Genomic DNA, 12,108 nt, shown 5'->3' on the forward strand with positions numbered 1-12,108 from the left:
TGCATACCACGCACCGAGTCTCACGGAGAGTCGACGACGAGCGCAGCAAGAGCCATGTGGGCGCCTACGCTGCTCGCCCCTTCAACCCTAAGCCACCTCCACCTCCTCCAACAGCACGAGGAAGCGCACGCGAGGCGGCTGCTGCTGTCCGACGCCCCTTCCTACGCTGTGCCCCACAGCTCGACCACGAGCGCGGACGACTCGCTCAACGCCAATGTCGTCATGGTTCTCGCCGTTCTCGTCTGCTCCGTGGTCTGCGCGCTGGCGGTGAACGCCATCGCCCGCTGCGCCTTGGTCGTGCTGAAGTGGGCGCGGTCGAGGCCCTGTGCCCCGCTGGAGTGCTGGGAGCGCGACGGGGGCGGGAGGGAGGAGGCGCTGACGGCCCTGTCGAGCTTCGTTTACCACCCTGGGATGGGGGTGCCCAAGGCGGGGCCGGAGTGCGCCATATGCTTGTGGGAGTTCGTGCCCGGGGAGCGCGTCCGCCTGCTGCCTATGTGCAACCACGGGTTCCACGTCGGATGCGTCGACCGGTGGCTCGCTTCGCGGCCATCGTGCCCGACGTGCCGGCGCAGTCTACCGAGTTACGTGGGGGCCGTGGGTGTGCACAGTTGAGTCAGGTCAGTCTCAAACGCTGGAGCAGGTATTGTTGACGATAGGCGTGCGAGTTGGTTTGCTATATACTTCATGATCTTTCTGAATTGGGGTGTGGTATACTTGGACATGTCATGACCAGTTTGTCTATAACTATATAAATGTATACTTTGGACAATCTTTGGTCTTAAGATGATGGAACTAAATTGCTATAACTCCAAGCTAGTTTGAATCAAGTCTTGAGGAAGATTACACTGGTGAAGCTGCTGCCGTTGGTTCAATGCAAAGATGAAGTTAGCCTCGGAAACAAAGCCAGGTTTAGATGTATTACCATGGAATAGGAATGACAATTCCTATGATTTATGTATTGGTTCAATGGAAATGATCATCCCACTATGATTTATGACGACCAATTACATGGTCCAAAGTCAAGTCATGCCTTAATTGACTTTAATTAGTTTGGTGAAAACTTTTAAGAAGAAGACTGCGTTGACTGTGTTCGGTATGATGGACAATATCATGGATAAAAGAGATTTAAAGGCGCGTGTCACGAAATGTTTTAGAACAACTTGTCAATTGTTACTAATAACATCAATTAGAAGTCAGGGTAAAGTTGCAACAAGATCGACATCGGCTTTTTGTAATATGACTATGGAATATATATAAATAGATATAACTTATCTGGTCATTATAATGAATTCATATTTTATAAGAAAAACACAAAATTCTTCCTAGTTATCTGTATGTATTTATCGCGTATTACTCATACTAAAAAAAATACTTCGACTTAGTGTGTGTTTATTTTTATTTTTATCATATCTCTAAGAGTCAATTCGACTTCAACCGATCAATTCTTATTGTCTTAATGTTCCATCCCTCAACTGTTTCACCCCAGTTGCTCACCCACGAAATCAACCAACGAATACGCGGGACCCACGGCGGTCTGACGGAGAGAGGCGTTGCGGTGGATGTTAAATGCGTGCAGGTGATTTGCAGCGAAAAGACGGAGAGACTAAGACGTGGCAGCACAAGAGAGGGCCTCAGATGACACACGGATCGATATCCGTGGGCTATCAACACAGCGAATCTGACCCGCTTAGTCGTCCCAGATCTGACGTTCGAAATCGTCGCATTCATCCTCGAAACCTCTTTTCGAAACCCTAATTCCCGCCTTCTTCCCCTCTCGATTTAAACCTCCCACCGTTGCCTCTCCGACCCCCATTGATCTCCGCATCTCCAATCCTCAATCTCGAATCCTTCCTCGCTCGCGTACGAGATGGCCCGGACGAAGCAGACGGCGCGGAAATCCACGGGTGGCAAAGCTCCGCGGAAGCAGCTGGCGACGAAGGCGGCGAGGAAGTCGGCCCCCGCGACCGGCGGCGTCAAGAAGCCCCACCGCTTCCGGCCCGGGACAGTCGCGCTGCGAGAGATCCGCAAGTACCAGAAGAGCACGGAGCTGCTCATCCGGAAGCTGCCTTTCCAGCGCCTGGTCCGCGAGATCGCCCAGGACTTCAAGACCGACCTCCGCTTCCAGAGCTCCGCCGTTTCCGCCCTGCAGGAGGCCGCGGAGGCCTACCTTGTGGGCCTATTCGAGGACACCAACCTCTGTGCCATTCACGCCAAGAGGGTAACCATCATGCCCAAGGATATCCAGCTCGCCCGTCGGATCCGCGGGGAGAGGGCTTGATAGCCGACCTATCCCCTCCTGTTTTATGAGTCCTTAAGACCCATTTCATCTATTCTACTCTATTCTGTAATTCGAGTGGGTCTTTGTTAATTAATTGATAATATTATGGTCTTTTGACATGCATATCATAAAGTCTGAATGAAACAAATACAACAGCACGAATCTTGACGCTCCGCTTGACCGATAACAACCGTTTCCAGTCTTCTACCGCCTCAAGCTCTGCAAGATGTATTCCGCGTACAGATCCCTGCAAAAAGTTCCCACCGATCAGGCATTGCTTTCATTGGAACGCTTCAGGTTGAATCGACTTACATGGAGTATTGGATGGCTTCACGAGCAGCTGTCGTAGACAAGAACTCATTAACGGCGACCTCTTTGTTCTCGTTTTTCTTATCTGAACAACCTGTCAAGGGATTGCCATTCCGAACAATAAATGCATAGTAGGCCACCATGTCTCAGAGAAGGATACAATCTTCGAAGAAGCGGCGGATCTCAGCAAGACGATGAGGAGGCAGCTCGCTGAGGTCATTGTAGTGACGGTACTCGGGATCGTCGGCACAAACTGCGATGATCTTGTCATCTTTCTCTCCCTGTTACCACAGCCACCACCGGTATTTAGTCTCGGTTCTTTGAGCGTCCATGAGTTGGCTCATGAATCAGAGACTTACCTGATCGATCATAGGCATAAGTCCAATAGCCCTGGCACGCAGGAAGCACCCCGGAATCACTGGCTCCTGCTTCAACATTTGGTTTTGCATGTAATCAGTAATCACTGTGATCAGGATACAAATTGTGTGCTTTTTCGTGAAGATAGAATTTTCTTTAGAAGAAGCAAATTTTGGCGTGGATTTGATAGTTTGAGATCAAATGATAACGACAAGCATTGTCTTCGCAACTGCATCGTAAAAGAAAAGGATGCAATAAATAAGTTTTAAGTTAACCTGCATGAGGACTAGAACATCCATGGGATCATTGTCTTCGCAAAGTGTGCGAGGAATGAAACCGTAATTATGAGGATAGACCACTGATGAGTACAAGATCCTATCAACCTGGGAGAGATGTCCAGCGACTGAACAGTATTAACAGAAGGATATAATCCAGGCAAAAGAAGAATCTATTATACATTTGATGGTATTTGCTTGGTGTCAATTAGAAGAACATGCACGCACCTTGATCAATCCTGTCTTCTTGTCGAGCTCGTATTTAACTTTACTCCCTTTTGTGATCTCTACAACCTATGTTGATTCAAAGAATGACAATGACATCAACAATAGCAGTCAGTAAATGATTTAGAAAAGAAAAGAGATTAGGTGATCAGCTCTGATATTTCTGTCTTCCTTCACATGTCTATTTTCTTTTAGTAGAAAGAGATCCATACATATGACATGTATTAGTGGTACAAAACATACATATGATATGCATACGCAAATTGTCACCGCTAGTTTTTCATGTCATTGAATTTTATTTCGTTCATGTACCTAACCATGTTTTCTTGCAAGAGAATACTTACTACATTGAACACAGCCGGAGCTTCAGGCCCTGCACATAGTCATTCATTAAGTGGTCATTCAACAACTTAAGGCTGCTTTAGATGCAAACAGTGCCACAATTATTCAGTACTGAGATACAAAACCTATTTCAAGATCATGCCAAGGATGTGCCGCTACTGATCTCTTCGACAGTGACGACAGAATCCTTTCATTCAGCCGTGGAACTGGGCGTCTCTCTGTTGAAGCTGTACCATTTTCTTTGCTCATTTTTCCTGCAACCAAAAGTTTATAAAATGTCATTGCTCTGTATGTGGTTGCTTCTCTTAAAGAAGTGAAGCAGACTGTTGTCACCTAAAAAACAACCTGCAGAATTATGAATCAGAGTTGATCTAAGATTCTCATTTTCATGAACTACAACTACAGGTTTAGGGCTTGCTGCAACTAGTTTTCTGGACTTGTCTTGATGCTAAAGGTGGCTATTGTTTATTTTTGTTGTGGTGATTAAAGCCTAAATGTCAACTACTGGTGTCCCACATTTTTTTCTGATGCACAGTTTGAGTCAGCTTCCTCCCAATGCTTGGTCCTTTTGACTGATTCTTTTCTGTAATTGACAAAGAGAGTCAGCCATTTGCCAACAACCACCCCCCCTCTCAGCAGTAAAAAAGTGACCAATTGCACAATGATCAGAGATCGGATCAAGGATGCTAGGAAAAAACAAATAAGAGGCAACTAATACTAGAAAAAGAGGAGATTAGCAATAGAATATAGTCTTATGTATTATGCACTCCACATATGCACACATTTTATCCTTTTATATATATTAATCATAGGAAAACCTTGATTTATGGAGAGTTGAATGATCTAAGCATGTATGAATCCTTCTTTATGAATTTCAACTTATGAGTAAAAAAGTTAAATCTATTTGACATCTATTTCTTGTTTGCTGCATACTATGATATCCCGTTTTCCTGCTTGCACGCATTTAATCAAACAGGTTACTTATAGACCTAAAGCTGCACAGAGTCATCGAAAATTCGAAAGAGGGCACACTGATCAATCATACAAGTAAAGGGATAATACTGGCAGCATAGATACCCTGATCAGACCTCGAACCAAAACCCATATTTCGTCCCTAGCGAAACGTACGATACATGGTCTTCAAGGATGAGCAGCAAAACCTCATGGAACCAACACGACACGAAAACCAGAACAACATAACACAGCATCAACAAAGAAGGAAGAGCACATCACCTCGAAAGCGCGGTGTAGTTCCCCGATCAGATCTATGCGAAGTGGAAGAATGCTTCATGATTGTTGCGAACTGCCTCGTTTTTAAAGAGGGAGGTGGAGGCAAGCGGTGGCACGCGGAACTCTGACCATTTCCGGCTCCATCCGCAAGTCAATATGAGGCAGAAATTCCAACTGTCCCCGGTCCAAGAACCGGCGTTTAACCTCACCGCCACCCAGCAGGCGGGTTAACTCGGTGCCCACCGCAAACTGTGAGGTGCCTCGTTGACAAGAATATTACCTGACTCGGCGGACGACACGTTAAGCTCGGTGTCAGTAAGACTGCAAACGGTGATCGGATCATTAAAAAAGGGTTCGTCATGTCGTTAGTGGCCGGCGTGTGGATAGGTTGGACTTGGAACCACGTCGGTGTTTGCGAGTTGTGGCGGGGGATAAGACAGATTGGCTTTCACTGTCTCCATGTGTGCAATACGTGGCACTTTATCGGCAGACATCATTTCGTTGACGGAAGTCTATTGGAGGATGAGACAGGTGAGACGTGCACCGGATTCACATTAACGTGTTGTTGTTTCCCAGTTGGCTCTTGGCTTTTGTTCTCGTGGTTGGTTGGGAAACGTACATCGGAATCAATGAGCGTGGCCAGATATGGTACCCTTCATTGCCATTTGGAGCCCTTCTTGCTAAAAGCATTGATCGTTTGGAAACGTTCATTCGAGTTAGGCCAAGCCGTTGCCATAAACTATGCATTCAAGATATAAAATACTTTGGTTACTGTTTTGTGGGTGATTTTGGTTGATTTCCGGTCCTTCATCCAAACAATTTATCGCATAATCATAGAGTACGATTTAGAAATGATTCCGAGCACAGTGGTGATGAGCATATCCGATTTTATGTGTGCATTGGATACACTATCCTGTAATGTCAGAATCAAATTGAGACATCTCGAAGGAAGTTGAAACAAGCACAGAGCGTAGTAAACAATAACCAGAGCCAAGCTATACTGATGGCCAAAATAAGCTGATCTTTGTGTCATCCTATAGAGAAACACAGAAATCTAAACAACTAAACAAGCATGTCTCCCTTCAAAACCAGATCACAGAACACATCTTTGCAAACAGATCAATGGGGCAAGATAATACAAATGTGACAGAGGCTTTTTTTTTCTTTTTTTTTTTTGTGGGTTCATGGAATGTTAGTGTCACAATGACTAGGCAGAACAGGTGTACAACTTCACAATTAGGCAGCAAACATGCTTCAATTAATGGACCGATCACAATTCAAATTGAACAGCATCAAATTTCTTCAGATGCCACAGCAAAGATATTGACTATAATTTTTCCACTGCTTTTTACACAGAAAAAGAGATATAACAAATTTCAGTATACTTGGCAACTAAATGAACTTTGATCAGCTTACTTCAATACCCAGCCAACCCCTTGTTATCAACTCACAAGAGGAAGGACATCAAATATGAAATCCAAACACCACATTTGCATAACTTCCAAGTTACACCTAGAATCCTTATGTAAGTATCTAAACAGGCTTGTGTGAAGCCAGACATTCTTCAAAGCACAAGCTCTAATGAGCTACACATCTTCCCAATTAGTGACTTGTATATTCATGCAAGAGAAATGCCGAGGAATGGAACTTTCAAAACAGACTGCCTGCACAGGGGTCTAAAGAAAGACTTGACCTACTTGATGCTGGCTTATAATGCAACGTCTGAAGAAAATATAATCCAACCCGTATCTCCCGACATTAAATTCAGAACTTGTTATAACAGTCCGCTTACTGCAATATTGTCAACTCCATGAACAAGGATGAAGTCTTTCTTACCTGAAATCATGTTTCCTGGAACATAATCTACTGATATTTTTGTTTCACTCAGACAAGCCAGGCCTGATGGAATTACAGAGTTGGTTGTAGGTAAGTCAACCTAAGAATGGGTTTAGCTGTTCTACAAAAAAGAAGAGCTTTTGTTAAAGAATTGGCTCAGCTTTTGATGATGTAATGTACTTTCAAGTAAATAACACAATGAATTGTGAAGGTCACTGTAATGCAAGAAAGATTCCAATTAGAAAGAAAGCTATATTCATAGGATCGACACAACTATATGGAATTTCACTTCCTTTAGATTTCACAATAAAAAAGGATCAAGTTCTTATGATGTTATTCTCCTGTCTTCGTTCCACATAATATATACATGGGCTTTCCTTGAATTACCAATGAACAAGCACAAAATTTTCACTGATGGCTTTACCTCCAACTGTCATATAACTAAACTTATAAATTACTTGAACTAACCCCTCAAAAGAGAGAATATAACGTTCATCAGGGAAGGAGGACACATTACAGATATGAATCTACAAACCATACCAATCACTATGTACATCATTGACTAAGGGCTACCAATAACCAACAATGATCGTTGAAGTTATTTCGTTGATCTAACTCAACTTTTCTGCAAATCGTTGTTCATCACAAACAATTAACTCTTATCAATTTATAATTGATATGTGAATATGACACGTGATATGCCTGATGTCACACCCACCTAGCCAGCATGTTGGACAAGGCCCTATCTCACAACGTTGGTGACGCAGCACCAACAGGGATGCTAACTCTACGCCAACAAGCCTATTCAGCCTAGATGGCTCGTTACCCCATAACCGTAGCCCGACGATTCGATGCACGATCCCATGGCTCAATAAAGGACAGGCAACCTACACAGCCATTCCCGATAGCAACCATGCCTAGGCTCAATGGTCATCCCGACATACTATAAAAACCCCAGATGTGTCCTCAACAAGGAGAACTCTCTCACTACATTTCTTAATCCTCTAAACCCATTGTAACTTAGAAACCATAAGTGCTTTTGTCGGGTATGCCCCAGACACAGTTTTACAAAAACATCTGTTGAATCCCCTCTACCAACACTACAGCTTGAGCCTATGACAAGTGCGGAAGTGGACCTTGATTCGATTTGAATCCTCTCCACATGTAGGATGACCTGAATCCTTAACAATTATTATGGTAATCCTAACACCTTACATATCACTATAAGCAATAATTGCAACATCAGATACCAAATGTCTGTCGATTAGGAAAATTAAAAAGGATCACATAACGTTCTTAGGCCATAAAATTGCCACATTAAAATTTCCCATCCAGACATATGAAATGAACATAAAATTGCCACATTAAATCGCCATGCTGAGTATGCAATGCTTATCATGTATAACCAACACAATTTGAGCCAATCTATCGAACCAAAAAAACAGAAAGATTCCTACTTGAACTACTTTTACTAGGTGCTACATGTATATTTATTTATTTTGTGTATATAGTGAACATGGGGTTCAATTGAAGACCAAAAGCCATCAAGCAAAAAGCATAACTGAGATCAATTCTTAAAAAGCCTGAAAGCAGTACACATATCTATGCCGACAGAAGCAGAGGCATCTTGATGGAGCGGTTACTGTTGCGAGGCGGTGGGGTTGGGGTTCCACTGGGCAGGGGTGACGGCCTTCTTGATGGAGAGGGCGTGGATCTGCTTCATCTGCTCCGCCAGTGCCGTGTTCACAAGGCGGTGCCGCTCCAGCAACCGCTTACCCTCGAAGTGCTCCGACACGATAGTCACTTCGAAGCTCGCTCCGCACCTTCCCACAATCACCACCGTAACCAAACAAAGAAATCAAAGATAAAATGAAAAACAAATGCTTACCCTCCGGACGTATCGATCACTACCTGAAATGCCCGAAACCAAAAAAAAAAAATCGTTAGGGTTTGCACATATTCGTAGAAGCTGAGAATTCGATTCGAAGCTTACCAGATGAGAAGGGTTAAGACTCGAATTCAAAGCGATTTCCACTTCTTCTTTCGTTACCCCCATGTCTCGACAATCTTCCCTCTCGTCCTCGACGACCTGTGTCTCTCTCCGGATTCGGGCTCCCTTCTTAAAGCGGCGTGACTTGCGTCGTGGCCGTCGCTATAGTGATGGACGGTCAAGATCGATAAGATCGGCGAGTGGAGAAGGCCGATGGTTTTCCTCGTGATTGCGAAATTTTGCATCACAGATAATGATAGAAAATTTACGAATCTTTCAGAGAAGAATACCCAAAAGCGATGTATATCGTTCTGTGACCGCATCTTTGTGTGATCTCAAGGAATCACTTCTTCTGCCTCTCTTCTTTTTCTCGGCCACTTATTTCTGCCGACGACCGAAAGTGTTGGATTGATTCCAAAACGGATAAAGAAAAGCAGAATTGAAGGGGATGGAATGCACAGCCACTACAGGGAGAATTATTCGGTTCACAGAAAATTTTAGAACATCAATCGAGTAGAAAATATCGATAGCATGATAATTTTCTTGAATGAAGCTGAGCAGAAGGGGCATATCCAATGAAAAGAAACTATGTTGGGAGTATACCTAACGAAACCTCTCAACTTCTTATCATAAATGAGGTCGTGGAATCATGCATTAAATCTGGGACCATGGAGCAACGATCCTTTTATCGATGATAGATTGTTCCCCTCGTGGATTTAGGCATCTTCCACGTGTCACTATCGTACTGTATTATTTTGAAATCTTCGAATAGATAGATCAGAAACTTTAGACACAAAGGACGTATACTTTATGTTAATACGGAGGGGATTAAGACTGGTTCGTCTTCATTTCTCTGAAGAATAATTAAGGAGAAGGCCGAAAAGAGATGGGCACCGCTGTCCCAGTGCCCATGGGCTCCACTCCCAGTCAGTAGCAGTCGCGTGGACCCCGCGTTCGAGCCGACCAAGTCAGGCTGGGCGAAGACTAAACCAAAACCCCGCACCTCACAAGGACAGACTCTGACCGCTTTCACGTGCTCCGGCTTTTAATGCCACCATCCGCCCCAAACCTCTTCCGCCAATTAAAAAATAAATCCTTCATCGAGAGTTAAAAAAAGATAATTATCGATTTAATTTCATTAGAAAGATGATAATAAAATCGAAAACTCAGGCAGGGGTCGCCTGCTATTCTACCGCAGGCCCTAAATGACACTTGCGGCACATTGTACCGCAGTGTAACTGCTAAATACCTCGCATCCACTCCGACTACTAAACAGGGGGGAGAGAGAGAGAGAGACAGAGCGAAGGATGGCGGCGGAGACGTTGGTCGGGTACGGCGGGGAGGGGGAGGGGGGCGATGGGGCGGTGGGGGTGGAGGCGGCGTTCCAGGCGTTGAACACCATCATCCAGCTCCACTTCGAGAAGATCCTGGAGAAGAAACGCGATGTGGACACGCAGAAGAAGGAGCTATGGCGTCTCTTCCAGCTCTTCTTCCTCTTCCTCGCGGTGGTGCTGGCCGCCCAGCTGGGGGCGTCCCCCGATCGCCTCCAGTGCCGCCACTGCTGGACCCCAATCGGCCTCCTCTCCCTCGCCCACCTCGCCTTCTACGTCGCCGTCGCCCAAACCCTCCGCTGCATCAACGGCTTCAAGTACCAGCGCCGCTGCCACAAGCTCACCCTCGCCCTCGCCACCGATCGCCTCAAGCTCCTTAAGTTACGCTTCTCCTCCTCCTCCTCCGCCTCCGCTGCCGGCGCCGAGCCCCCTCCCGTTCTCCCCTCCGACTTCGAGATCCACTACCAGGAGCCCCCGGAGAGTTACCTGGGCAAGTTCAAGCGCAGCTGGGCCCTGCACTTCGGCTTCCTCATGTGCACCTTCGGCTTCATGGTCTCCGCCTCCGTCGTCCTCCTCTGCTTCTAGGATCTTCCATTCCGTCACATTGTGGGCATTCCCGGTGAGATGGACATGGATCTGAGATGGTGAGTGGGTGATCCTTCTCTGCTTGTTACCATTCTTGGAGAATGATGAATGCTTAGCCGTGCTACCTATCACGGTTGGTCAACCATGCAAGATCAGCATGGTTTGACGTGTCTTGTTCTCAACCTCGTGTTTATTCATCCATATTTATCTATCTACTATTTATTTATGCTCTACAATTTAGTTCGATCGATCCATTCTAGTAATAAAGAGTGCATGATTGCAGTTCTTCCAAGTTTTAGCATAGCTTGATTTGGGATGCTCATTAACTGGATTTATTATGTTATATTACACTCTTGGATGAAGAAGGACATTGTACTTTAATGACTTGTTTGTAGGGAGAAGGTACATGGATGAGTTGTGAGACTCATTGCAACGAGGCCCGTCTTCCATCTATAGTTGTTTTTGTGGCCACTGATCACTAAAGAAAGGTGCAATTAAGAAAAAGTTGCCTGTGTCAGCAGATCGTAAGTTGGTTCACTAAATGTGCATTGCATCCGAGGGCATGAGTTCCATAGTTAGTTCTCCTCCACCCACAAGCATGTTGATGATCTACCATCATTGTCTTTGTGGTAGAAGCCTTGCCTATTAAGCTACCATTCTATGCAGCATAATAGCTATACTGAAAGGTTGGAAGTATCCTTTGTTGCACTTGATCAAGAGACAGTCGACTGCAATACTGTGAACTGACTGTTCCTCAGGTTTGTGATTGGCAGTCTGAAACTTGGAACTCTAACATATTGAAATTGAGGATGTATCAATTTTATTTGCTGTGAAATCATCCGAAAAGGTTAATCTGATGGATGTTATAGATTTGTCTCATCCATATTATTGTACTGAGAGAAACAAACATCATGAGAGGTGATTCAGCTTGCCAACAAAGCACTGATGTGCATGTATTGTTGATCATTAAATGGTTTGTGGTTGACAACTTTTGAGTTTAATGTGGATTCGATTGCTTCATAAATGAACAGGACTTTTGTTGTGGTTTAGAAATGCTGGTGGAAATGAATCACTTTGTTTACCTGCTACCTCAAATCTATTCTCTTCCTGTTTATGGAGTCTCTTACTGAAGCCCAGGACAGGGCAGTGTTTTTCTTGGCAGTGCCCTGATGGATTTTTCACAAGAAATGGAATGTGGAGAAGCTCACCTCCACACCACCATTCTGTGGAATGATGTGCTCATTTGGCCCGTAGCAGATGCGTCGGCAGTGGGAATCAAAGCAAGATCATCCCGAGTGAAATTAAAATATGAGAGAAAAAGAGCTCGAGTAACGACCCGTTGACTCATCA

The 12,108-nt window shown here is 44.7% G+C and overlaps 5 protein-coding genes across 5 annotated transcripts; 3 read left to right on the forward strand and 2 right to left on the reverse strand.

Annotated features, from left to right (window-relative positions):
- Positions 1-827, forward strand: LOC103988512 (RING-H2 finger protein ATL78). The gene has a single exon (XM_009407051.3). The coding sequence runs from the start codon at positions 55-57 to the stop codon at positions 610-612; it is 558 nt and encodes a 185-aa protein (XP_009405326.2). The 5' UTR covers positions 1-54; the 3' UTR covers positions 613-827.
- Positions 828-1,722: 895 nt separating this feature from the next.
- Positions 1,723-2,401, forward strand: LOC135676518 (histone H3.2). The gene has a single exon (XM_065187794.1). The coding sequence runs from the start codon at positions 1,868-1,870 to the stop codon at positions 2,276-2,278; it is 411 nt and encodes a 136-aa protein (XP_065043866.1). The 5' UTR covers positions 1,723-1,867; the 3' UTR covers positions 2,279-2,401.
- Positions 2,341-5,237, reverse strand: LOC135676517 (soluble inorganic pyrophosphatase-like). The gene is made up of 9 exons (XM_065187793.1): positions 5,020-5,237; positions 3,912-4,040; positions 3,789-3,817; positions 3,448-3,513; positions 3,220-3,327; positions 2,947-3,012; positions 2,748-2,868; positions 2,591-2,672; positions 2,341-2,525 (listed from the first exon to the last, which is right to left on the reverse strand). Exons 1-9 carry the CDS (start codon positions 5,075-5,077, stop codon positions 2,483-2,485), a joined length of 702 nt encoding a protein of 233 aa, XP_065043865.1. The 5' UTR covers positions 5,078-5,237; the 3' UTR covers positions 2,341-2,482.
- A 3,159-nt stretch (positions 5,238-8,396) lies between these two features.
- Positions 8,397-9,180, reverse strand: LOC103988515 (protein BOLA2). Its single transcript, XM_009407055.3, has 4 exons — positions 9,133-9,180; positions 8,846-9,004; positions 8,741-8,763; positions 8,397-8,675 (listed from the first exon to the last, which is right to left on the reverse strand). The coding sequence occupies exons 1-4, from the start codon at positions 9,163-9,165 to the stop codon at positions 8,492-8,494; spliced, it is 399 nt and encodes a 132-aa protein (XP_009405330.2). The 5' UTR covers positions 9,166-9,180; the 3' UTR covers positions 8,397-8,491.
- A 904-nt stretch (positions 9,181-10,084) lies between these two features.
- Positions 10,085-11,619, forward strand: LOC135676519 (uncharacterized). Its single transcript, XM_065187795.1, has 2 exons — positions 10,085-10,817; positions 11,154-11,619. The coding sequence occupies exon 1, from the start codon at positions 10,150-10,152 to the stop codon at positions 10,756-10,758; it is 609 nt and encodes a 202-aa protein (XP_065043867.1). The 5' UTR covers positions 10,085-10,149; the 3' UTR covers positions 10,759-10,817; positions 11,154-11,619.
- Positions 11,620-12,108: the final 489 nt, after the last annotated feature.

The sequence above is a fragment of the Musa acuminata genome, chromosome BXJ1-6 (assembly GCF_036884655.1).
Source record: "Musa acuminata AAA Group cultivar baxijiao chromosome BXJ1-6, Cavendish_Baxijiao_AAA, whole genome shotgun sequence".
Lineage (NCBI taxonomy): Eukaryota > Viridiplantae > Streptophyta > Magnoliopsida > Zingiberales > Musaceae > Musa > Musa acuminata.